Raw genomic sequence first — 27,423 nt, 5'->3', positions numbered from 1 at the left:
GTTACCGTGAACATTCGGGTTCTACGCTATTTGATGAATACCTATGCTGATACTTGTCGCACGAGTGTCTACTCGCCTCTCCGACTACCAGTCACCACTGAAGTAGTCCACACACGAGGATAATTTATCCCTACCTCTCATCGAGATTCAAGTGGAGTTTCCCAGCATGAATCGTGGTTCATACTTGTCCCCAGACTACCAAACTCGCTGAATACAACCAGGGAGGGCAGTTTGCATGGACCCATCCGTGCTAGCCACCACTAAGCACACTCGCACTGAACACCTCAAGACCCAAAAGGCTATACCCCTAAAATGGGCACGTGTTTCCCCAATATCGGTTGCACTAGTAATTGGACCCCCAACAAGTCATCCTCATAGCGTATGTCACCCAGAGCCTCGTAGAGTTCCCTCCATCAAGCCATCTCTACCGTAAATTCCCTGGTGCGACTCCAGAGTTTCCCAGCAAAATTTGTGTAGGCCGTTTGGTGAGATGCTTGGCACCACCAAGCGCTAGCCCACTAAGTTCTACTAGATCTCCGGAATTCACGTTTTCGCTTGGCAGCCTTATTCTACCGTCAGGCGTCAAAGCACTGGAAGTATTTCTAGATCAAAAGCGTCCGCCTGGCCGGACTTAACTGCGTTTCTAGGCGCCAGTAGTTCTACATTCCTCAGCCACCTCTGATGTGTTATCCGCCTAGCACGCTACCTCGCGCCGCCAGGTGCCAACTCCTAATAGGGTTCTCCCCACTATTTCTTGTTTTTAGGGCACATTGAATTGGTCCCCATTTAGACTTAATTCCATCACACATGTCCTAGTGAATAGAATACACATGTATATGCATATATCCAACCAAGGCAACTTATCACAATCATCATTCATACATAAAATTCATAATTAAGTTAAACTCATACTTACACCCTTTAACACCAATACATATCAACATAATTCAATTTCAATACTTTATATATATATATATATATATATATATATATAATATAATGTTTATATATTAATTATATATACGAAATATTTATATACATTTATATTATATAATATGTAATATTTATATCACATGGATTGTCCCTACTGGCCCTACAACACATTAACATGTGATATGAGAATTATAAAGCTTGCACCAAAAGTACAAAGAATGAAAAAATACAAGGGTATGTCGTGGGTTCCCCAAAGTACCAATCTATCAATTTACTACTTAACATGGGTCTCATGGGTTCTAACAACCCCTAAAAATGTGAAAGAACTTCAAAGAAGCAAAAAGGGATACTAAAGCAATGTCTTATCATTAAAAGGAAAAGGAAGATCCCACTATTATATGGTTTGAGTATTTTATGGTTTGACATAGGTTTCCCTTCTCTCTACTCATTCTTAGTTTTCCAAGCCACCTCTTGTAAACCCACACAATACTACAATTGCATTTCATAATTTAAGAATGTATATATATATATATATATATATATATATATATATATATATATATATATATATATATATATATATATATATATATACTTAAATACCTCTTTGGTTCTCATTTTCGCATAGTTTGTTGCGGTTGGTCCTCATTTTTTTTAAATGTTTAAAATGGTCATCATTTTTACAATTTGGGCTTAATTTGGTCCTTTTATGTGACGCCGTTTAAATGAGTAACGGAGCATTATACAAGTGGTACTGTTTGCATTAGATCTACTATTTTTTTAATTATGTGGACTGTTTCTGTATAGTGAAGTGCACAAATGAGTTTTAATTACAAAATTGGGGATACATAGGTGAGGTAGGGTTTTGAAAAGGAGATGGTGGCCTGAAGAAAGTTTGAGAGTAGTCCTTCCTCCATCCACAATCCCTCTTGGTGCCTTCATTATCTAGGTATGTCACGCTCCCAATCTTCTTCCTCTGGTTGTAATCGTTGGAGGCAACGTTGTTGTAGTACTTCCTACGATCCAAAACCCCAAACAAGATGATGTAAACCCTAAACCCAAACACACAAAAAACACACAAAACGTTCGAAGTTCAAAACGAAACTACTAACCTCGTCGATGATAAAAACTTGCGAAGTTGAAAACGAAATCCCCAAAGTCTTCATACCAGGCTCAATGAATCCAATCTGCTGCAACCTCCTATTTGAATTTCTGCTCCCAAAATCCCTAATTACATGGTTTTCCCTAAATCCCTAATTATAAAATTCATTTGTTCACCCCATTGTTCACAAATAGTCCATGCAATTACAAAATGGTTGATGACATGATACAAACAGTGTCACCTGTACAGTGCTCTATTACTCATTTAAACGACGTCTCATAAACGGACCTAATTAAAAACAAATTGCAAAAATTAGGACCATTTTAAATATTTCAAATAAATAAGGATCAACCACAACAAACTATGCGAAAATGAGGACCATAAATGTATTTATGCCATATATATATATATATATATATATATATATATATATATATATATTCTACCCACAAAAACTAGACGTGATAATAAAAACAAGACAACCACAACCCCAAACCTCTGCTAAGGCAATTCACAAAAAGAAGAGAGAAAATCAAAGAGATGGAGGACGTGCATCCTACTGTGACAACAACCAAAATGTCAAAACATTGTACCTAAACGTAAATGGTGGAAAAGATTAATACCATACAATTGAGACAAGGCACTTGCATGAATTTTATGAATAACGAAGGCACTACACCAATTATTGTGAAGGAAAACAAGACTGCAACCTATATTTGTGAATGGATCAACTAAAACAACATTGTTATCCCCTATCCTCTAAAATAAGCCACCTCGTGATTCTTTACGATTAAACAAAGCACTCTTAGAAAATATGATACCCACGCGTGTGATATGCACATAAAAAATAAAGAGAGCAAACAAGAACGAAACATCAATTCCTACAAAGAGAAAATAGGATAAACGAGTTCAACTCCCCTATATTTCTTTGTTCAAAAAGATCTTAGACGCTTGATTCTTAATTAGAACGTCGAACTCTCCAAGTTCTTCCTAGCTTTGCTGAATTCCTCTCCAGTCACTTTTCTCTCACGTCTCTAATATTCAAAAAATGTTTTCCCCCAAAGTCCTCCAAGCTGTTATACTAAAAAATATTTGTAAAATAAAAGAACTTGTTTTGCCTTGGCCAAGGTTCAAACTCACCATCATATAATCACGACAACCTACACGTCCATACCATATTAAATAAGTTAATAAATACAAGATGACATACACAGGACTTTCTTAGACAACCAAAGTACTATCAACCATTTGACCTAGTACTATTCCACATCCTATCTCTCCTCATTAATTACTTTAAGGTCTCTCCCTCTCGCATTAATTAATTAAATATTATTTATTGATGTTGGATCTTACAAGAACGCTATGAGAGTAAAAATGGGTATGAGAACGAGAACATGACAAATATGTACATACTTATTCTCATCCCATACCCATATCTAATCAATAAAAATATTTATAATCAACATTAGGATAACTTTTATATAATACTTGTATGGACGAATTTATTTGTCATTCCTAAGAGTAACACTACATTTGAATATATAGTTTCACATTTTTTAAGACATTCAAATGCATTCAATTTGAATTGATATCATATATAATTTCGTTTTCCAATATTTTTTGTATAAGGTAATTTGAAGTTAAGAAATTTTAATTTTCTCATTCGGATAACATATTTTAATTTTCGCATTAGGATAAAATATTTTAATTACCATTAAATAAAAAAAATTAAATAACAAATAATTGTTAATTAAAAAAATATTAATATTAATAATTATCGGTTTATGTTAAATACTAAAGATTAAATCTATGTTTAATTACCTAAATATTGACAAAGTTCAAATAATTATCAAAGTTAAATCTTTTATATTAAGATTATAGTTTTTTTTATTATAGTAAAAACAAAATATGTTGATCTATTAAACCGATTATTTACTCTTTATCTTTTAAAATTCATAAGATTTTAATGGTTTTTCCTTAATAGCTTTTCAAGCGTTAGATCTTGAATCTGATTTTATTTTAATATGTCATTTTAATACACAACAAATAATGAAAAGTGCACATTTATTTGATAAACGATACAAGTACAATCTTATTTTATGCTTGATAAAATACTAATATTTTTAGGTGATAAAATGCACATAATTGAACTAACTTTGTATCAAAATAAAAAATACAAAAATATTATTCTATATCGTAGGACATCTTTACTTCTTTCCTCTAAAATAAAAAAACACAAAAATATTATTCTATGTTGTAGAGAATCTTTACCTCTTTCTTGTAAAGAAAAACTTATTAGACAAATGGCAAGTAATATAAAAAGAATAGAAAGAGCCAAAGTTGTTTTTTTTTTCTTTTCACTAAATCATTAAACAAAACATTTTCAACATTAAAAAAATGGTCTATTTTTAAGATGAATTAATAAATGCGTCTAACTATGGAAATGTTTTGTTAAAAAAATATTTAACAAAATATTTCTATAAAATAAGTAAATTAGTTAAAACTTAACTATTCATCTAACAGAATATTATCATTATTGATATATAAAACAATAATTATCTGAATATATCATACTTGCAAAAGTAATAAAAAAATTTAAAATCATAATTCAATTTTTTTTTTGTATTTTTTTATTTTCACAAAATTATTCATAAATTATAAAATGTTAAAAGGAAAAAAAAACAAATAAATTGCTAAATTGAAGACCAAAAATAAAAATATTGACCAGATGTCATCGGAGTTAAATTGAATAACCATATGCTTGGATACAGAAATTAAATCATAAAAAAAAAGAATTTAATAAAAATTTATTAATATATATATATATTTTTTTTTTTATATTTTTAGAAAAAACACATTATTTATATTATTATTTATTTGTTTATGGAGAGTTTAAGAAAAAAATGAAAGAGACAAAGAGTTGAATTGCGTGGCGTGGCGAAGGGAAGAGAGGGGGTAAGAGAAACGCAGCATCTCACCGTAATAATAGCAGCAGCGCGCACCAACGAAGAGTGCAAACAATGCTCTCTTGTATCTTCCTTCACAATCCACCACTCTAATCTTCCTTTTGCTTTGGTGAGCGTGCTTTTCCTCTTTCCAAATTCGTCTTTTCTCTTATTGCTTTCTCGGATCTTAATTCTCTCATGCCTTATCTCCCTTCCCTTCATTCCGATTTTCTCTTCTCGTTCGTTTGTTTCCTGGATTTGTCGTTTCCTTTTCAATCTGTTCGACTCAACTTCTAAAATGTTTTTCTTTACCAGATTTTTTGTTTTTGTTTTTGCTTCTTTATTGAGTTCGCGGTGTTTGTTGTTGTGCGTCGGTTTGAATACATTTTGCACGCCTGATTGGGGGGAATTTCTTGAATGGAGGGAATTAGGGTACGGTAGATTGCGACATTGATTTGATGGATTACATTGATTTGATGCTAGTGTGGAACACTTGAGAGAAACAGGTTATATTTGGTGGAAACCGGAAAGGATTTGATTAAGGTATGATATAGGAGGAGGTAGGTTTTTGAGGAGAGGGGTTCTTTTGTCTTGGGTTGAGGTTGACTTGAGGCCCTGAAGGGTTTAGATTGGTTTGACCTGAGAGGCACCCGTAGGTTGCATTATATGTTTAACAGAAGAGAGGTAGGTGCCAATGGGTTGCATTTCATGTCTAGCAGAAGAGAGGTGCCAGTAGCTTGTGTTGTGTGTGACGTAAAGAAGATTTTCAAAGGCCTGGCAATTCGGTAGATGTCTGGATATTTGGAATCTTTTTTAACAGCTACTAGTAGAGTGTGCCTTGTGTGAGCCGACAAGGCTTGCTGAAAGGTGCCACGGGTGTGGGCTGGGGCAGCGTCTCAATCAGCGGGAATGAGAAAACGCGATCCAATAGCTTGCATTTGCCGAAGGGGCCATAGGCATTGGCTGGGTAGTAGTACCTCAATTAGCATGAGGCGCCAAGTAAGATGTGCCTTATGGTGCATATGTTTCGATTTTTCCCTCTGTCAACTCTTCTATGGTAAGTGAAATTTTTTACACCAACTAAATGCCAGAAAAATTATATCGTTTTCTTAGTTGTACACCATATGCTTGCAATTAAGGAGCTGTTTTCCATGAAATCAATGGAGCCTCATTGATATTGTTTTAATCTACGTGCTTGTATTGCTTGCGGTTTAGAGTCCCAAACACTCGATGATGGTGACAGTAATTTATTTAGACTATTTGTCAGTTTTTCAGTGTAACATTCAATACTTTAGATTATTGGGCATGCTGTGTTATTTATGGCTATCAATTACTCTGTCCATTTCAAAATAATTGTTATTTTTCAGGTTTCCAAAAGCACTCATTACTTTTTTCAACTTATCCTTGTTCTTTTTGGTATTTACTTTTGGAATGAGAAAGCATTTATGAAATGGGATGGTAATGTAGTAAAAAGGAACTTATTTTTTTCTTTAAATTTTAAATAGTCACAACTTTCTTAATCCTCTGCAAAACTTTACAATGACAATTATTTGGAAACAGATATAATTGGCAGGTGCTAAAGGTGAGTGCCTTACTTGCACTATAAAGGTATGTATAAGGGTTTAATGATACATTTCGTTGAAAAGCAGGGTGCCTAACCAGTAAGCAGGGCTGACAACCATTTTGATGGCTTGCCTCAATGCTTCTAGCAGTGTGCCTTTTGATGGATTGGTTGATATTTGTGGGTTCTGTCCATTTTATATCTATAAAAGAAAAAAATTGTCGGGAAAAAATCAAGCTGATTTCATATTTACTAGAATTTGAGTTTAGGACCTAACTTAACCATACAAAAACCAGTTTGTAAGTTGAAGACATCCCATACCTTATATGGATTGCATTTGCCATATATCTTGTCCGCATGGGATTGGCACCTCAAAATACCCGACACTAGACAGCTGGAGTGTGGACAAGTGCTGGTCACCCAATAACAATTCCCCTTTGTGCCTGGAAATAAACATTTATGGAATAGATAATTAGGGTGGTCCTATAGTAGATCTAGGTTAGGCTATGTGATCATATTAAAGTTTTGGGTTTAGAGCTCAACTTAACTCTACAAAACAGCTCACTTGTTAGGTGAGGATTGCACAAAGTTTGTAAGGATGACATTAGCCATACCTCTGATCAATGTGGGATATCAATAATATTGGAAGATAGCAAGTTCAGATTATTGTCTCGGTCCAAAATTTAGCCTCTGTAATTGGCACTTTGCATACTTTTGGGTTTGGTTTCTTGCAATACAAGTGAAAATTATATGGATCTATCCCTCCCTTCATGGAAAAATGGGACCACTGCCATTCTTTTAATAAACAAAGAAGAATTTATTGAGAGAAAGAAAGATGCAATGGCAAGGATAAAAAATATCCAAGGGAAAAAAGAGAGCAGAGTAAAGTCTGAAAGGAAAAAAAAATGCCAAAACAACAAAGATCAAGGTCCATGAAGCAAAGCAGGCCAATCCCTCTGAAGATGTAATAAAGAGACACCAACAGTGACACTCTCATAAAATGACCAGTAGCAGACTTCCACATGGCAGGTTCAAAAACTACTCAATCCCAAATGGGCTTAAGAGAAGACTGCTCTGACTAGAGAAAATTTGAGCATTTGTTTCTGTTCACCAAAGAACTGCAAACTGGGTGCATTCACAAAGCTTTTTGGTGTCTTTGGTAGTATCAGAAACTCTCAAAGTAGTTCAAAAGAACTGCTCAATATCTGTGGGTGTTGTGACAAACCCAATGTTTACTTGTAACATCATACAAATTATTCAAAGATTCGAAGCTGCCGATATAAAAACCAAATCTAGAGTTGGAGTTAGCAATGACAGACTATGGTGGGTTATGGCAGATGGCATTACTGTTTATGGTAGAAGCATGGTGTACATGTGCATGTGTGTGTTTATCTATACAATTCAAAATTGCAATGTATAGGTATTGTCTAGCAGTCAAAGAGTAGTAGTAACATTGAGTTAGAGAGACAAGAGTGAGGTTACAAGCAGAGACAATTTAGAGAAACCAATTGAATAGTGGGGTGGAGGGAGTTGAAGAAGGGTTGTAATTGGAGATCACTATTGCTAGTAGTGGTTGTCAGAAAATCACATTAAAGATAGGGGAAGTTCATTGCTTGTGGCTTGGGCTCATTGTTTGAGAAAATACAATTAGTTTGGGTTTTAGGTGGGTGGTCATTTTTGTTAATGGCTGGGTCATTGGTTGGGAGTTTAAGGTCTTCTAAATTTGGGCTTGGGTCTAGCTTCTGCTTTTTTTAATCTAAGATTGGGTTGTGGCTGAGATGATCCGAGATCCATATATTTTCGCATCAAATTTTTTCTCTCATCACAACTTTCCCATCTTTGTCTTCGATTCTGTCATGACTGTTGCTTTTTGCGTTGGCTACTGCATGAAAATTGGATGCCATAGAACTGCCATGTGAAACCTGCCATGCCGGTGCCATTTAATGGCTGCCAGTGAGAAATCCACATTGGCTGCTTTTTAACATCACTGTCCATAGCTTATGGGGACTAAAGCAAATGAGAACCTTAATGAGTTAAAACAATGGGGCTAAAATTTTGAATCAGATTTTAGTCCGTACTTCCTACAGTTTCTATCAATTTGAGTTTTGATCCATAAGGAAGGGGTAGGGATCAATCCTTCATGGAAAATAAAGATATACCTTAATGAGTCAAACCTATCACGAATTCTAACTCAGAAACTGACATGTACTTGACAAATGTCATGCATAGAGTGTCTAACATTTCGTTTGGAGGAGACGTTGTTAGGAATCGAAGTGTGAGTCTAAGTCCCACATTGACCAGATATGAGAAAGTAGAGCACTATATAAGAATAAAGACCCATAAACCTATTGTCTTAAGGTTTTGGGTTGAGAGTGGTGTTAATGCCTTATGTGGTTGGGTTCAGGTCTCATTGTGTTGTATCTCCCCAATGAAACCCCCTCTGTAAAACCTGACAGGCGTGTCTATGCTTTACAGCTTGCTATAGTATTTTTATTCTTAGCTGCCACACACAACTGTGTGAGCCCTGTTGAAGTTTTACTAACTCACTGTAAAGTTGTGCTTGTTATGCCAATGGAATTTGTACAACTATTACAAAAACTCTTAGCATTGTTTTAGCATTTCACGCATGGTACCAGTATATTTGTTTCATTTGATGTGATGAAATTCTTCAATCTAATTTTCATTTGTGAATCTGGGATTGTATACTTTTATGTGACTGATTTCTCATTTTTTTTTCCTGAATTGTCTCTAGATTATAGAAATGGACAGATCAACTGGCCGTGGTGGTGGTGGTGGTGGAAGTGTGGACAAGTTTCTACCAAATTATAAGTTGGGAAAAACACTTGGCATTGGATCCTTTGGCAAGGTGAAAATTGCCGAGCATATACTGACTGGTCATAAAGTTGCTATAAAGATCCTTAACCGCCACAAGATAAGAAACATGGAAATGGAAGAAAAAGGTCTGAGTCATTTGCATACATTCAATATTTACTGTTTGTCTAACTGTGGGACCTGGTTTTAATTGTTTTCAGTCTTCCAATACTTTTCAGTCAACTTTATATGTATATGTACATGTACAGCTGTATTCCTATCATTAGTTTTAAAATTCTACATGTTTATACCACTATGTTTTGGGATATTGTTGAGAATTTTCCTTAATTGTTGTGATCCATAGCCTGTCTTAACTCCAGCCAATTAGAGTTGGTTGAAATCTTCGAAGATTGACTGAAATGTTTTTGTGTGGCCGGACATTGACTGTGTGGGGGGTGGTGGTTAAGAATTAAATATTCTATCTATATTTTCTTACCTTTAATTTGTTGCAGGGTTAATAGCTGAATCACCTTACTTATGGTTTTCACATTTTGCATGTTTGCTATTGGTATCTAGCAAATGGTTGAATATACTTACAAGTTGTAATGTTTTTCTTCTCAAATATGCTTACATGTTGTAATGTTTTTTACTTCAATTTGTTGCAGTTAGAAGGGAAATCAAAATTTTAAGATTGTTTATGCATCATCACATTATACGACTTTATGAGGTCATAGAAACCCCAACGGACATATATGTTGTTATGGAGTATGTGAAATCTGGAGAGCTCTTTGATTACATAGTGGAGAAGGGTAGGCTGCAAGAGGACGAAGCCCGCCATTTTTTTCAGCAGGTGTAATTTGTAATATTTTTGTGCTCTTCAGAAATTTGTGCTTGTTACTGATTATATAATCTAACTTGTGTTATGGAACATTGGAAGCAGATAATTTCTGGTGTGGAGTACTGTCACAGGAATATGGTGGTTCATAGAGACCTGAAGCCTGAGAATTTACTTTTGGAAAAATTTAATATCAAGATTGCTGATTTTGGCTTGAGCAATATCATGCGTGATGGTCACTTCCTTAAGACAAGTTGCGGAAGTCCTAACTATGCGGCTCCAGAGGTTTGTAAATAATTGGATTGTAGTTGAATAAGATATTAATATTATTACTTCACTATTTCTGAGAATTTACATTTACCTCCTTTTGTGATTAATCTATCAAAGAATAAACTGTTTTTCATAGGTTATCTCTGGGAAATTGTATGCTGGACCTGAAGTAGATGTCTGGAGCTGTGGTGTAATTTTATATGCTCTTCTCTGTGGCACTCTTCCTTTTGATGATGAAAACATTCCCAATCTTTTCAAAAAAATAAAGGTAATATTGCTCTCAATTTTCCTTTTTCTGTATATGTTCAAAAGATTGATAGACAAATTTCCTGCCACTGTCATGTCAAGTTATTTTCTGACATTGTTGCTGATGGAGATTTTGACAAATCTAGAGTGGTTTAATACCTTTTAGGTCAATGCATTATATCTTTTGCTGTCTTTGTTTAAAGGAAGGTTGATATTGTTCCTCCTATATTGCGAAAACTAGTGGTTATCCATAACACTTCTACTTATGAAATACTCCTCGGAAAATCAGTAAATTATCTTTATAATCCTTACTAAAGGCATAAGTAACCTGCGTAATTCTCGGTGACTCACTAAAAAGGGATTTAAATTATTTCATTTAGTTTGTCCAATCTTTTATGTTAAAATGGATGATGATTTTGGATTTATCCATAGCATATTTATACAGTAAATGATGTTATCTGTAAACAGATTTAGTTTATCTTCTGATGCACACCTTACTAATTACCATTTTTTGTAGGGTGGGATATACACTCTTCCCAGTCATCTATCACCTGGTGCTAGAGATTTGATACCGAGGATGCTCGTGGTAGATCCCATGAAGAGGATGACCATACTTGAGATACGTCAACACCCATGGTTCCAAGTTCGTCTGCCACGATATTTAGCAGTGCCACCACCAGATACACTGCAACAAGCCAAAAAGGTTTTGATTTTACTTGTTTATGGGTTTCTTCTTTATTAAGTTTGGTCTATGATAGACGAATACAATATGTGTATCTGAATAATGCGTGATATATATATATATATATATATATATATATATATATATATATATATATGCATGTTGCAAAACATACTAAATTTTGTAAAAACATGATAAATATGTGATTGTTATAAAATAACATGTATTAAATTTTGTCAAGAACAAAAAAGTTATGAATTATTATCATCATAAAAGTATTAGTACTTTATAAATTAGACATAAATAGTTTTTTTGTTTACTTAATTTTACACGATTGTCACTTTCCAAAATATTGGTGGAAAAAGCTGTATGCTTTTGTCAATGTGTTTTGAACTATGCTGTTATTAGTTGTGTAAGTTACTTTAATCCAGTGGTGTTGGAGCTGAAGTAAAATGTTGCATTTGCTGAATCATATAAGCTGAGGCCAAAGAGTTCTGTGTTTCATTAGTTTGCTTGCATCATTATTTGTTAATTCTATGTTGTCTAAATACACTACCTTTTTATCAAAGTGCTTAGGTACAAGCATTGAGTATATTTGCAGGCCATCTGTCAGGACTCTCAAGAACAGAAGCCAGTGTATGAGTGTTATTGAATTGTAAAGAACTGAGCCAAAACTCTTTTAAGTTCACAACTAATCCCTCAGGTCCTTCAAGAAAACTATCTCTATTTCTGAAAAAGAAAAAAAAAACTTACAATTTCCTGACTTGCTTCACACATCTTTTCTATGTTCCTACCTCTCTCCTAATCAAATCATAATTCCCTTTCCTCGTGCCATTCCATTGCCTTCTGAAATGCAGTGTTTGGATCACATGTTTCTTTGGGCCGTGTCCAAATGCAATAATTGTCTAAGCCAACTATTTGGTCATCTGATTTAGGCCCATAACTTAGTATCCTATCACGATATACCTTTTTATGGTTTTTGTTTCATTTTGCGTTTCTGTAGCATACTAAATGCTTCAGTGGATTTTGTATGTATTTTTTTTTCCCATAGTTCAACATCAAACACATAAGTATTACAGATTGTTTGTTACTTGATTTGTTATTTTCAATCAAAGAAAGGAAAATCAATGAATTTCATGGTTTTGTAGATTGACGAGGAGATTCTTCAAAAAGTGGTTGAAATGGGATTTGACAGGAATCAATTGGTTGAATCTCTTGCAAACAGAATACAAAATAAGGTTTGTGATCTTCATTTTCACCTTAAGTGTGTACCTGCCAGATTGTTTCTTATCTCTGTCTATGAATTTCAGGGTACTGTAACATACTATTTGTTATTGGACAACCGGTTCCGGGTGTCTACTGGTTATCTTGGAGCTGAATTTCAAGAGACAATGGTGGGTTTGTGATATAACCATTGTTTTCTATTCTTGATATTACATTTGTTTCTTTTAAAACGGGATAGGCTTATTAGTTTTTCTTTTGTAATTTGACTGCATAGGATTCTGGTTTCAATCGGATCCATTCTAGTGAAGTTGCTTCTCCAGTTGTTGGACACCACAGCACAGGGTATATGGATTACCAGGGAGTAGGAATGCGGCAACAGTTCCCTGCTGAGAGAAAATGGGCCCTAGGGCTTCAGGTCAATATTTTACTTATTAGCTGTTTCATACTGAACCGGATTTCAAGTTTATTTTTTCATGTTTAGTGTATCTAATATATACTACTATCACCATGATAGTTCTTAGCCTTATAATGAATTAATTATGTCAATTGTCCTGAACTGGTTCCATCTATCTTGTGAGTGAGGCACATATTTGTTGATCGAAGGTGTTATGTGTGCAACTTGTTTGCAAATTGTCATTTTTAATGAGTTCTAGGAACAGACTGTCTAATACATTCTGTATTATAAGTTTACATTTATTGGAAATTACAAAATCGTGAGATATATTATATAAAATTTGAGACTCAAATTTTTGTCACTTTCAATCAATTTTCAACAATAGAATGTGGTACTAAATTGATTGAAGGTGTTAAGTGTGCAATTTGTCTCAAATTGTGATTTTTAATGAGTTCTAGCAGCTGAATCCTTCTAATACATAGTTAAAGTTATTGGAAATTACAAAATCGTGAGTCATTATATAAAATTTGAGACTCAAATTTGTCACTTCCAATCAATTTCAGTCAATAATAGAATGTGGTACTAAATTGCTAGCATTCTCCATTATTAATAGTTGCTATAAGAAATATTGAAGTTCTGATTGTTTGGTGGTGACTTGTGATTGAGGCCTTTGTTGGTTATGTTTGTTAACATGTGACAGTCTCGAGCACAACCACGTGAAATAATGACTGAGGTCCTTAAAGCTCTGCAAGAATTAAATGTTTGTTGGAAGAAGATTGGACACTATAACATGAAGTGCAGATGGGTTGCTAGCATTCCCGGTCATCATGAAGGAATGATTAACAATTCTGTGCATAGCAATCATTACTTTGGAAATGATTCCAGCATTATTGAAGATGACGCTGTTTCTAAGTCAAATGTGGTCAAGTTTGAAGTGCAGGTAATTTATCTTGACAACCATAATATCCATTGTACTTGGATTTAAATGTGGATGTTTATTGACAAGGTTAGTGGTATTTTTTTCGTTTTTTAAGAGCCTTTGTATTTCCCTTCCTCCGACCTCTTTAGTTTTTAATATTAGAAAATTAGACTTCTTCTTTGGGTGTACAGTACAATAATCCTTTCATTGCAATGACTAGTATGCTAGTAGTCCATAATTTGGCAAATGAGATTTTCTTGTATACTTATTCTTCTGTCGTTATTGGATAGAACTATTGTCACTTTTTTTTTTTTTTTATTTGAACATTCTCAAAGTCTGATAATTTCTTTGGCAGCTTTACAAAGCTCGTGAGGAGAAGTATCTACTTGATCTTCAAAGGGTCCAGGGCCCACAGTTTCTTTTCTTGGATCTCTGTGCTGCTTTCCTTTCACAGCTTCGTGTTCTCTAGCATAAAGCTCATAAGTAGTCACAAAGGAGACCTTGTGCTGCATGTGAATAACCTTACATTGTACATACCAGTGCCCTTCAGTATGGGTATATCTATCTGTCGGTACTTTTAGCCTACCCCCAGTTTTTATGGGTTATCATTATCATGATCGAGGCAACCTACATATGGCATTTGCTTCCGAAATCATGGTGTCTGACTAGGTCCGTCTTTTTACCAGTTATTTTAATTTTCTCTATCCCCTCAAATCCCTCAGATTTTAATCAAAGCATTCTCCTCCAACAGAGACATCTGTTTTTGGTATTGAACTTATTGTTGTAATTGACTGCTTATGTCTGTTGTCGGAAGCCGAGGGGTTGTTTGCCTAGGCTGCATCCAACATGAGCTTGCAGATCAGCATTTTCTCCCCGCTTCCCTACTCAATTAATGCTCCTTTTATGGATGCATTTTATTTGGCAAATCATGGCTTATGTATTTTAGAATCTGTGTAAACCATATTTTTGTCGGCCATTCTTAATTAGTTTTTATGATTAATCAGGCTGCTTGAGGCTTGTGTTATGTATTTGCTATGTTGATTAGATTATCCTTTTCCTTGCCCCTTTCTCTTTTCTACCTTCATGTTGAGTAGCATTTCCATGGTAGTGAGACATGTTGGAAATGAATTAGGATAAATGTTAACAAGTAATTTGGCCTATCTTTTATTTTTTTATTCATTAACTAACTTGTGCTTAAAACATTTGTCAATAGAGTCATGAACTTAGGATTTTACAATATTGGTCCACATGTGTTCACATGGTGAGTGATGACATGTCTTATATGGTTTTCCATGGATTTGTCCTGTAATGTGTCGTTTGAAGCATAGGGGTGTATGTTGCTTTTGTAGACAAATTTCATTGAAAATTCTTGGGTTGATTTAGTAATGCTTTACTGATTAGTTTTTAATTTTTTTTTTTATGGTGGTTCTTTAGTTTTATTGACTTGCTTTTCAGCCTCAATATGAATCCACCATTCCAAGATGAGTGCGCTTAGACCCAAACGAAGCCAATGGATACAAATTGTTGAACATCTTACAAGAGTGAGATTAATATTTGTAGCTATAGAGATTTTTAAGGTTAAACTATAGAAATGTTTTCAAAGGCCAATGATTCAAATGGTAGTTTTGGTGTTTGGAAACCTTTTCAAATGCTTAAATGTTTTATTTGTGGTAATTTCTCGTGCATTTTGACCCAGTTTTAACTACCTCAGGTCAGTGTTTTGATAAAGAATTTTAACATTTTATGGAATGTAAAATGAATAAGAATTTAATTTAATTAATTTTCTTTCATTCTTAAAATGGTTCGTTTGCATTAATTGACTTAAATTTCCCGTGTTTCTAATTTGTTATTTGGGTAAAGTAATGTAGTTTTGATCACATAAATTTGTTCCAAATTACTTTATATTCTTTATTGTCAAAACTAAAGTAAAACGGTTGTTTGTGTGATAATTGAATTATGATAATTGTAAGGATGAGAATGAGTCGGTAAAGTTTTTAATTGTCATGAAAATTATTTAGTTTAAATGTAAATCCTATATAATCAATATTAAATATAAAACCTACATTAAGTACAACTTCATAATGAGTATTTTAAAACAAAGAAATGTATTATCAATCGTGTTGTACAATTTTTTTAATAAATAAAAAAGTTTTATTACTAATACACAATTGATTTAAAAACTTGTATTTTGAAAAGAACATTAAAACTAAACCATTGACAAAGACACGACATGACAGACAAACAAACTACTTCCAGATTTTTATATAAATGGTTAATTTATTAAACCCAATGAAAGTTATTTAACTTTGATTAAAATATTATTAATTTACGTTTTATTGTTAAATATCTATAGAATTAAGTTATTCCAGTTATCATTGTATTTAATAACATTATACTATAAAAAAAGTGGCGTAATTTATCTTAATTTTCATGTGTGGAATAACCGATTTCCGTTTATATATATATATATATATATATATATATATATATATAATCAGTTAAAAATTAAGCAAAATTAGGTGACTTTTTTCGAAGAAAATCACCGAATCTGTCACCATAATTTTCAAGAATAAGAATGTATGTATTGAATAAATTTGTATTTAGACAAAAAAAAAATTACATTGTTCTATTTTTTTTATATCAACACTAATATATAATAAAACATGGCATAAGTGTGCCAAAACCCCTTTTCAACTAAATTTGGAATACATGGCAAAGATAACACATAGTCATGTTATACTAGTCTCAAGTTCATTGTCAATACTAGCTTCTGTTACAGATTGAAATTCAATGTTACTTCATCGATACTAAGAACTATGAATAAAATAAGAAAATATAACCCGTTTCAATTAGCAGAAGATATTACTCCATGCTTACTACAAAGCCTAATGTTACAATATAATTGTTCTCAGCATAAACAATGTTACACAAAATGAATGATATTGCTAATTGAATGAACCGTTTTCTAGCAAGTTAACAAAGCAAATTGGAGGAAGATCAAGTGAATTCCAAAGTAACAGTTCTCCATCAACACCAGAAGAATCCATGTCAGGTGTTGTTTGTTGTTGGTGTTCTTCTTCTTCCTGTTTCCCATCCATTGTTGCCATGTACTCTTTCTCCTCCTCATTCTTCTGAAGCCTGTTTTTGCTGCATGCCATTTGAAGGCTGGTTAATTGATCAGTTATGATTCCTCTTCCCTTCATGTTTGCTGATTCAAGCTTCAACTTCAAGCACTCAGGTATTCCATTGAAGGCATAGAGAGAAGCTGAGAACTTCCTCTCATATGTCATTCTCTTCATCATAGCTCTGAGCATTGAAGGCTCATCACCACCATAGTTCTCTGCCTCCACAGGCTCCTCAATCTCTTCAGCCATCTCAAAAGGAGAGTAGTAACCAGGTGGAGCAATGTTGTCAAGAAACCTGAAATCAGTGCCTTCTTCTTCACTGTCCTCCACTCCTGAGTTACTGTCATCATTATTACTTGGAGTCTGTGGTGTCACAATTTTGTATTGCACATCCACTTTTGTATCTTCAGTCAAACATGATTCAAAACTGCTAGTAATGTACTCAATCTGTGCACTGTTGTTGATGAACTCATTGTTGCTGGTGCTGTAATCTTCATCAGGGTCATTGAGAAAGTCAGTGAATTGGTCAATTGAGAACTTTGTTGATGCATCAACCTCTTGTTGCATATGTTGGTGGTTGATGAGAAGTGAGGATGAGGATGAGGATGAGGAAGAGGAGAAAGTGTTGTTGTCATTGTTATTGTTGTTGTTGTTGTTGTTCCTTTCTTTAAGCCTTTGAAGGAGTAGATTTGTGATTTTTGAGGAAAGCGCAGGACTTGTGGAGGATTGAGAACATGGCCAGAAGTTTGTTCTTGTGTTTGCACCTCTGAGCAAGCATGCAGCTTCATCATAGGCTCTTGCAGCTTCCTCAGCAGTGTCAAAAGTTCCTAACCACACTCTGATCTTCTGAATGGTGTCTTTGATCTCAGCCACCCATCTTCCTGATGGCCTTTGCCTCACCCCAACAAATCTCTTTCTTGCTCTTTGAACTCCTCCAAGTGCTGCAGCTTGTTTCATCATCTCATCCCAAGCCATGCTTCCCTCACACATGTTTCTCTCTTCCACAACTTCACCACCCTTTCTCTTCCTTGCCATAGAGTTTTTCTGTTTCTTGAATTGGTTAGGCTTAAAGGGTGATTCTTTGAGAGCAATAGCTACTGTGTGCTTGCTTGGTTTGGTACTTTGGTTGAGGTTATACTAAAGGGTGAGTGTTAGAAGGAACTGAAGTTTAGTTTGGTTTGGTTTGGTTGCTATGCTTTTTGCCTTGGCTGGTTTGTGCTTTTATATGTGCAAATGAGTGGTACTTTGAACTGGTTTAGTTTCTGATCTGACCAAGTCACAGTTTCTTGATCATTTCTGCTTCTATATCCAAACATTTGGCAGTTTCTCAGGCTTTGTAATTGGTGAAGATTGTTTGACTTGGACAAAGGGCAAATAGATTATTTCTATTGTATGATAATAGAACTTCATTCAGTTCAGCATATTCTATTTCACAGTGCAAGCCTTAGTTGGTCATTTACCATCTTCCACTGTGATCCAAAGCTAGATACTAAAATAGTGTGATCTGTGATCTTTTTTAATTACCATTTTCACTTTGTCCAAGGCAAGAAGTGAAATGTGAGACAGAGGGTTTCACACTCAGCTGCCAAAAAAAACAGCATGTAAAACAACCTGAGTAGCCAAAACCTATGTGCTTGTACAGCAGAAACTAGACTATTTTACAAGCTGCAGTTGATGTTTGGATTTTACCTCACTTATTATATAGTTTGGTTTGTCTTTCCATCACCAATTCTGATACTTTATGAACTTGTTCTATAGATCCACTCACATATGTTTTGTGTAGGGAATAGAGTGAGAGTAAAATAAAAAAAGTACATTGTAGATATGGTAAGTACAGGTAATGCTACTAATCTTTGTTTAGGAAATCAAGGTTTTCAATATTTTTTACCTTTCTTTTCAGGTCTATTTACAAGTATGGTTGATGTTATCTAAATAGATTTAGTGTTGTCCAGTAGTAATATCCATCTGTCCAGTTAATATCGCTAGAGTTAATCACTGCATATAATAATTATCTGTTTTGAAATATAAAACTCTATTACAGTTTTGTCTTTAAAAGTATTTGAGAGAGTTGAAGGGGAAAGATATATTTATTTTGTTTTTGACCTCGACTCTTAAGCGACCCTGATGGATTTGGTTCTTGGATAACTTTCAATGTTTTGGTTCTAATCCTAAGTCCGTTGAAAGTCAGTCACAATCTTGTTCTGAAAAGACGTTACAGATAGTTGAAAAAAAAAGATGTATATAATTTGTCTTTAGTTTCGATTTTTTACTGATGTAAGACTCTTAGGTGTACCGATCTGTACCGAACCAAACCGTTTCCAAGGTTTTGCATTGGAATGCGAAAGATGTTTCATTCCAAGTTATTCCCTAACAAAACCACTGCAGCATGATGGGTTGGTTCTTGGATACTTGTTAAGCATCAAACAAACATTTACTGAAGTTAATAAGAGTGGGTAGGAGAAGTCTCTTTCATCCAAAACAAGGACAGTGGCATTATCTTTAACACACAAAATACTTAACTGATGTTTTGTGTTCGTCAGTGGTGATGAGTGTCAATAAACGCGATTCCCCCAATGCCCCACCATGGACATCATGCCAAGCCTAACCCACTTGAAAACTCAACAACAAATGAAAGTGATTTTCTTGAAAAACTTTTTGTAATGTCGTCATCAAGCATTGATTGATGAATTATTTTTCGTGATGATGAAGTGCTTGAATGTGTGTGCAAAACTTTTATGGGATTTTCGTCATGCAGCCACTGCAGATGGTGACATTTCTGGACCAACTTAGGAATCATCTTCCTCTCAAACATTTTCGATTCTTGCTCTTAACATACATCACATGCACTTAAGCTGAAAACCAAGTTCTAATTATGGATTCCACACTTTTCTAATCATGATTTCTTTCACCATTATTTAAAGGGTTAAATATAATTTTGGTTCTTAAAATTTCAGTGAATTTTGAAATTAGTTTCTCTTCGAAATTTTATACCAATTTAGTCATTCGTCCTTAGACATGCGTGGATTTTAGTCTTTCTTACCAAATTTTGTTCAGTTTATACAAAAAAATTAATTCCAAATTTCACTTAAACTTGAGGACCAAAAAATACTTAACCCTTATTTAAAATTCATTTTACTTTCTTTTTTCATCTAACAAATAATAAATTTTGCTAAATAATAGATCCATCAAACAATCAATTTTGGTAAGATAAACTCTAATTCTTAACTCTAATACTATATTAAAAATTGACTTTAAATTTAATACATTTTTATAAAACTGATTTATAAAATAAAATTTAATTGTACTTATTTACTATAAATTGATTTTCATGGAAACTTATATGTTTATGATATATAAAAATACTATGAATCAATATTGCAAACAAATATAGACATTAAATTTGTCATATTTTAGTTAAATTGGTAAATTCATTATTAAGATAATTATTTTAAAATCAAACTTAAAAATTTTCAGATTTTCATTGAACTGGACAATTGTTTTTCTTCTCCATTTGGGTACATTTCATTTGCTTTGACTTTCTAGGAATCTTGCATTGTCTTGATAAGAACAAACACGAAACGTTGAAGAAAAATGCCAATAGTCTTATAATAATAATAATAATAATAATAATAATAATAATAATAATAATTAATTAATTAATCAATTGAAATGAATGATGGTGACTTGTGAGAAAACGAATCGCACTGTGTTATTAGTTAAAATAATAAGCAAACAAGTTAAAAAAATATTAAAATGACGTGCAGATGAGACAAATTTGGCCTTTTCCCTGTTTACTAGTTTTTATTTTATCATCACATTGATATTAACTAATAATATCATTGCTTAAAAAAAAATCTAACATCATTGCTTAAAAAAAAAAATCTAACATCATTGTTTCCTTCATACATTTTTTAATTCTTAATACTATATCACATACACCATTCTAGAATACCTAAATTCATACAAAGAAGAGAAAACTTCCTAAGAACAAGTTTTACAGTTTTCGTAATATCTTCAAATTAATAAAAGTAGCATTCGCATAATTGGAAGAATTTTTCTAGCAAATTCAAGATAGTGTTTTGACTAATTCACATAATTCTATAAGCAATTTTAACTAATAAAAAAGTTTAGAGATTATTAATAACACTTTTTTGTTAGTATTAAAAGTTATAATAAGGGAACTTAGGTGGTGTTAATGGTCATTTATGAAGATCTTTTAATCCAAACAATATATATGGATTAAAAATTTATTTAAATAGGATATTGTGTTAAATATTTATATAAATAATACAATTTTGTGTCAAATATTTATATAAATAATACATTTTTTTCAGGTCAGAATTGGTCTTCAAAAAATTAAATTCCAAACTATGTTGGAGATGAAATTGTTGGAAAAATAAATCACTCGAAAAATCAATTCTAAACTATGATTTTGGAGAAAATTCGTTCTGAACTGAATTTTTTATTTTTTCATTTAAAAAAAAAGATGATATTTTTGAAAAATTTCACAGTTCATAATTTGATTTTCCAGAAACTAATATAAACACTTTTATCTATATTTTTGTAATATAGGTATTTGGAAGTAGAAATTGAGCTATATGTTCAAATCAGAAAAGCAATTTTCATTCACGAGTTCCTTTTTTTTTTCTATACACACACATATACATATATATATATATATATATATATATATATATATATATATATATATATATATATATATATATATATATATATATATATATATATTCTTCTTTCTCATGTGCGGACAAAATAAAATTCTAAAAGAAATACCAATTTTGTTAATATTAATTGTCTTAAGATTAAGAAATAGTGGCAACCAATGTGCAAGTCAGAGGAAAAAACAAAGACATGAAAAAAAAAAAAAACAATACATAGAATTATTTTAAGATTTGGTATGACCAACAACCAAAGAATGAGACAAAGTCCTTCACAAAACAACAAATTGTGCCTTTATGTTTTTTATTTGAGTTTTCTATGATCAACCCTTTGATATTAACTAACATCACTTTCTTTCTCTCCCTCTACATAATCATCCTATTTTTTTATCCATAGATTTTCAATTTGATCACAAATCTCAATCACCAAAAAGGAGTATGTCATATAGTGATAAAATAATTGAAGGAATAAATTTTCAAATACTATATATTAGTAAACTATTGGTAACAATTTTCTTCTCCTTTTATTTTTCATTCTTGAAAATGAAGAACAAAACTAGCTCAATCGGAATGTATGCTTCATCTTGGGTACATGAATGACTAATTACAAGGTGTTTAACTATTTTGTTATTTTTTAATTTGAGAAACAAAATTTCATTCAATATTGATCTTTTGATAACCCATGACCATATATAACATACATTACAAGAAAACTTATAGAGAATGATCAATTTTAGTGACCAATAATAATTAGTATCTATAGTAACTAATTTAGATAATAATTTACAAAACTAAAAATTATTGGTTACTAAAATATTTACTATTATGAATAAAAAATTATAATTGGTAGTTGGTAATATACTAAAAATTAAAATATTTAAATTATAAGTTACTCTTTTCAGACTCTATCAGAAGAAGGTGTTATTGAGCTTATTGGAGCTCAACAAGAGTCAAACTAGAGCTGTCAAAATGGGTTGTAACCCGCGAGCCAACCCGGCTCACCACGGGTTCGGGTCGGGTTGAAATTTTTTTACAAATTTCAATATGGGTTGATTTTTGACCTGACTCATTTAGAACCCGGCTCATCCGAGTTGAACCCATGGTGAGCCGGTTGGCTCACCAACCCGTAGATAAAAGGGTTACACAAGTGTTTTTTATTAAGTTGGACTTTACATTTGGGTCATGTTAGGTTTTTTTAACCAACACATAAATAATTTGTATTTTTTATTTTATTTTGGTTTGTATTTAGATTGTATTAAAGTTTATTTAGATTTTAATTAGAATTATAATTTAGTTTTGACTTAAAATAAAATAAAAAAATTGTATTTTTTTTTTAATTAAGTGAACTCGTGAGCCAACCCGTTTAACCCGCCAACCCGTGGTGGGTCGGGCCGGGTTCAAATTTTTTTGGCTCGCTAAAAAGTGAGCTGGGTTGGGTTGGCTCACTAAATCATCAACCCGTGGTGGGTCGAGCCGGGTCGGGTCAGGTTACCCGTTTTGACAGCTCTAAGTCAAACTACTGCATTTATTTGGAAAAGAGGGGAAGACATTTAATCAAGTACACACATTGCGAACTTGAAATGTCATTCTTATTGGGTTTAAGATGTTAATATGTCTAATCTTTTCATTATTATGAGTTTTCATTGTATATGAGTTTTATTGTTAAGAGTTTTCATTGTTAGGAGTTTTCTTTGTTAGAAGAACACTCTATCGATCTTACTTTCCCCAATATTGACTCCTAGGAACTCAAATAATGAGTTCTTAGAATCATGACCATGCAAACAGGACACATGTATTGGATTATAAAGTTCAATACAATTTCTTTTTCAAATCAACAAAAGCATAAACTCTTGAAAGGAAGCTAAGGAAAATTATAAAATACTTATCAATATGGTTACTAAGGTACAAAAGCACAAACTCTTGAATATCCTTATTAGTTGTATCAACACCAATGTGAAACCCTGCTTGGTGGAATACTTCTACCTAAGTATAGCAAGCAAAGATCAACATAAGAAATGAAAGAAGAAAATATTCACTCTACATATTTAAAATGTAATACCAGTCATGTTGCCTTCTTTTGAATCTACCTATCAGTTGTATCAGCATCAATGTGAAACCCTACTTGCTGGATCTGATCTCGCACATAGGAAAGTGTAACATAAAATTTAGACTATAACTTGAAATATAATTCCTGGACATACCATTGAATCAAGTTCAAAGGAAACTAAGAAAAATTCTAAACTAATTATCAATGATAGCTTAGGATCAAACAACAAAAGAAGACTCACACATGTGCAATTCATTTTTCATGTTTTTGACATAGTAAAATGTACAAAATTTAGGACTACTTTCACCTAAATATATTGTAATAGTATCAATAGTAATACCATTAGGTTACCTTCTTTTGAATCTTCCTATCAGTTGTATCAACAGACCAAACAACAACAGTATTAATGAAGATTGCAATAAGCCAATGATCATAAATATAAAAAACACATAGCATTATTGGACAACCAACAAGATCCAAAACTTTGTTACGTGCATATGAGAATATTGAAAACCATAAATTCAAGGAAAATTATGACTAAGCAAATGCAGTCACAAGGAAGGGTAGGTTGTAGTGTGAAACACAAAGCTTGTTTGAATTCTTGTTTGGGAAACATTTCATGTGAACTGCCTCATAAATCATAATGCTAAACTCCAAGAGAAAACCCAATATGAAAATGAACAACATAATCATCCCTAAATCCTAAATCAAGAATAATATAAGAACATCCTTGTACCTCAAACCAAATTGTCATCGACGAGGCTCCTTGCATCGACAAAATTTGCTCCATTCAGTGACACTCAAACAAACAACAAGGGTGGCGAGGCATTGCAAACCAATGGTTAGATCATGAGCACCAGCGGAAAGCCCCATAGACTGAACCTAGAGACACCCCTACAAACTGGAAAGAGGGTTTTTGAAGGCAGTATTGGATGGGGAACTGAGCTATAGGAAATTAGGAAGGAAGAATTTAAGGCGAATTTTGGAAAAATGGAAGATTTAGGGAGGAGGACAACGGGGAAGAACAAGGCTCAACTTGAGAATGGAGGAACACCCCCTCTAAATTTGAAATTTTTATTTTAATTATCCTATTCAATTACCAACGGTCAACATTCGTAAGTAAACAACCGTAACAACCTTATCGATTGAATTTACTAACAAATAATTGAACCACCATAACCCAACTTACTAATTGATGGAAACTTATGTCGATAAATAAAATATCAGTTTGTATGCATTTTATATCTACACCGTTTAGTACATCCTATATTTCCTACACTACAAGAGGAAAAAAAAGTTATTTATTTACATTTTTCCCCTCATATATTGGCTTTCAAACAGGTGGAAGAAAAAGGTTATGGATAGGGTTCACTTGGACTGTTGGGGGTAAATAAAAGGTAACTCTGATTTGTCCTTCGATGAGAATCGACACATTCAGAGCAAAGAGAAAAGTAATGGTAGAGTTTCTCGTTCCCTAAAATGTTACAGAATTATTCACTGCATTGGTTTGTCATGCATACCCCAGAAAACAACCACAATGTCGACGAAGAAGGGATCAGGCATGTTGGGAGCAGCCATCTATGATATGGTTACAAAATTTTGTTTTTCACACACAATCATAAAATAGGGAAGTGAGATAAATATCACATAAAAAAATATAGCATATCATAATAAAATAAAATGAAATGAAAATTCTCCCAAATCCATAAAACTGGATTTTTATTATACTTTTATAAAGATATTGATTAATTTTGTAGTGACTAGTCAGGATAAATGAGCTCATGGCCAACAAAGTAACTCAAGAACATCTCATCTTGAGTAATACTAACTCGTTTAAATCCCCAAGGTCATACCTCCAACTACAATAATCAAATATTTATTTATCATAAATTTTATTTCAATATTTAACCATATAATTATATAAATAAATAAATAAATAGGATCAATGCATAATTAAAATAAATAAAAAGGACTAGTACGTAACTAGAGATAAATGTAAATAAGAGTAAATATAAATTGAATAAATAAGATCACTACACAATTGGAGATGAATATAAATAAATAAATAAATAGGAAGGAGAACTAAATTAGAATGAGGTTAGAGACACCTCAATTAAGGTAAATATAAAGATAAAAATAATTATGAACAGATAAAAATATAATCAAAGTAAAAAGATAAAATGATAGATCTCCCTTACCTTAATTATTGTGAAAGATATATCCCAAAGCTTTGTGAACGTTTCAACTTTCTTCTCTTATTTTCTTCACTGCCAATTTATACTCACAAACTCCTCTTCTCTTTTTTTTTTCTTTGATCTTACTGTCTCATTTTCGTTTCACAATCACCACTCCTATTTATACTACACACATAATCATTACATTTAGTTCATTTGGTTTGAAACACTGTTCCATTCTGTTTTCTTCTTTCAAATTCTCGTTACTTAGGTTTGTTATGGATTAAGCTCTCATTTTTTTTAACCTGTAATTTCACATACATTTATTAGCATCTTATCTCATTCCATTAAGTGGAGCAATGAGTAGATAATTGTGAAGAGTTTATTTTTCTCTTTTCCTCTCTTTCTCTTTTTTGTTATTATCTAAGAATATGTCCAATTTACCTATACATATATGTAAGTTTATCCTTTATATATATACATACTTACATAACTTAACTTATTTATTTTACATTTCTTCTTTTATTATAATAAAAATATTCTTTCTTATTGACATTCTAAAATATTTAATATATTTCTTATAAAATTATCAATTATTTGTATATTTTGGATATTTATAATCTTTACATTTATATATGTTCATAATTTATTATAATAATATATATATATATATATATTATATTCATATATATTTGTAATAATATATATATATATATATAATAAAATGCTTATAAATAAAGTAATACATTATTTATTAATTTATAGACATAACAATCGACATATTTTCATCATTTAAATATTTTTAGTAGTGTAATATGTACGAGGACAAAACTATTAAAGAGAAAAGTATTGGAAAAAAATTGACTTATTCATAAACTAAAATTATCTTGATACCTATCGTAAATTTTGTAAAAGAAAAAAAGCCAAAATTAGCTTATATACAAATTATAACTACAATTTTGATAAAATGGTATGTAGGAGCTTTTACAAGTTAGTTTATGTACGAGGGGAAATTAATTATTTTTATATTTTTTTTATTCTACGAATGAGGTCTGATTCATGTAATAGCTGAATAAAAAAAATTATATGAATAGTCGAAACTTTTTAATAATGAAATGATAAAAGAATAAATTGCAATTTTCGGGTTCTTTAAAATTTTAATTTAAGATTGGGATCTCCTTTTTTTTTTTTTTTTGCGTGAGATTTTAGTCTGTAAATTTTTAAAATTTGTAATTTTGATTTAATCTTTACTTTTAAGTGCGTTTTATTAATTCACTTCGGTATTATTAAACTCCAGACCTTCATTTAAAATACCATCAAGCAATAATTTAATTAATCAAAACTTAAAAATAACGTGTACAAAATATAATTTCACTAGAATTTCAAATATTATAAAATCCGACCATTAAAATAAATAAATAAAACTACATATTATCAATAAAAGTGACCAAACCTATAATTAAGTGAGTGATAAAT

General features: G+C 32.2%; 2 protein-coding genes across 3 annotated transcripts; one reads left to right on the top strand and one right to left on the bottom strand.

Annotated features, from left to right (window-relative positions):
- Positions 1 to 4,943: 4,943 nt before the first annotated feature.
- On the top strand, positions 4,944 to 14,950 carry LOC114182100 (SNF1-related protein kinase catalytic subunit alpha KIN10-like). Of its 2 annotated transcripts, XM_028068856.2 has the most exons (11): positions 4,944 to 5,110; positions 9,294 to 9,501; positions 10,018 to 10,202; positions 10,293 to 10,472; positions 10,594 to 10,725; positions 11,221 to 11,406; positions 12,534 to 12,623; positions 12,696 to 12,779; positions 12,884 to 13,024; positions 13,704 to 13,943; positions 14,278 to 14,950. In XM_028068856.2, exons 2-11 carry the CDS (start codon positions 9,303 to 9,305, stop codon positions 14,389 to 14,391), a joined length of 1,551 nt encoding a protein of 516 aa, XP_027924657.1. In that variant the 5' UTR covers positions 4,944 to 5,110; positions 9,294 to 9,302; the 3' UTR covers positions 14,392 to 14,950. The 2 variants fall into 2 exon arrangements, with proteins under 2 accessions (XP_027924657.1, XP_085528791.1); XM_085672665.1 differs by having other exon boundaries at positions 12,534 to 12,779.
- A 1,795-nt stretch (positions 14,951 to 16,745) lies between these two features.
- LOC114182570 (uncharacterized) lies at positions 16,746 to 18,404 on the bottom strand. Its single transcript, XM_028069460.2, has one exon. It carries the CDS (start codon positions 18,080 to 18,082, stop codon positions 16,868 to 16,870), a length of 1,215 nt encoding a protein of 404 aa, XP_027925261.1. The 5' UTR covers positions 18,083 to 18,404; the 3' UTR covers positions 16,746 to 16,867.
- Between the last annotated feature and the right edge of the window lie 9,019 nt (positions 18,405 to 27,423).

Source organism: Vigna unguiculata, chromosome 4, assembly GCF_037176805.1.
Source record: "Vigna unguiculata cultivar grain cowpea cultivar isolate G323 ecotype 2 chromosome 4, ASM3717680v1, whole genome shotgun sequence".
NCBI classification, from domain to species: domain Eukaryota; kingdom Viridiplantae; phylum Streptophyta; class Magnoliopsida; order Fabales; family Fabaceae; genus Vigna; species Vigna unguiculata.
This window is presented reverse-complemented; position numbering and strand designations above follow the sequence as displayed.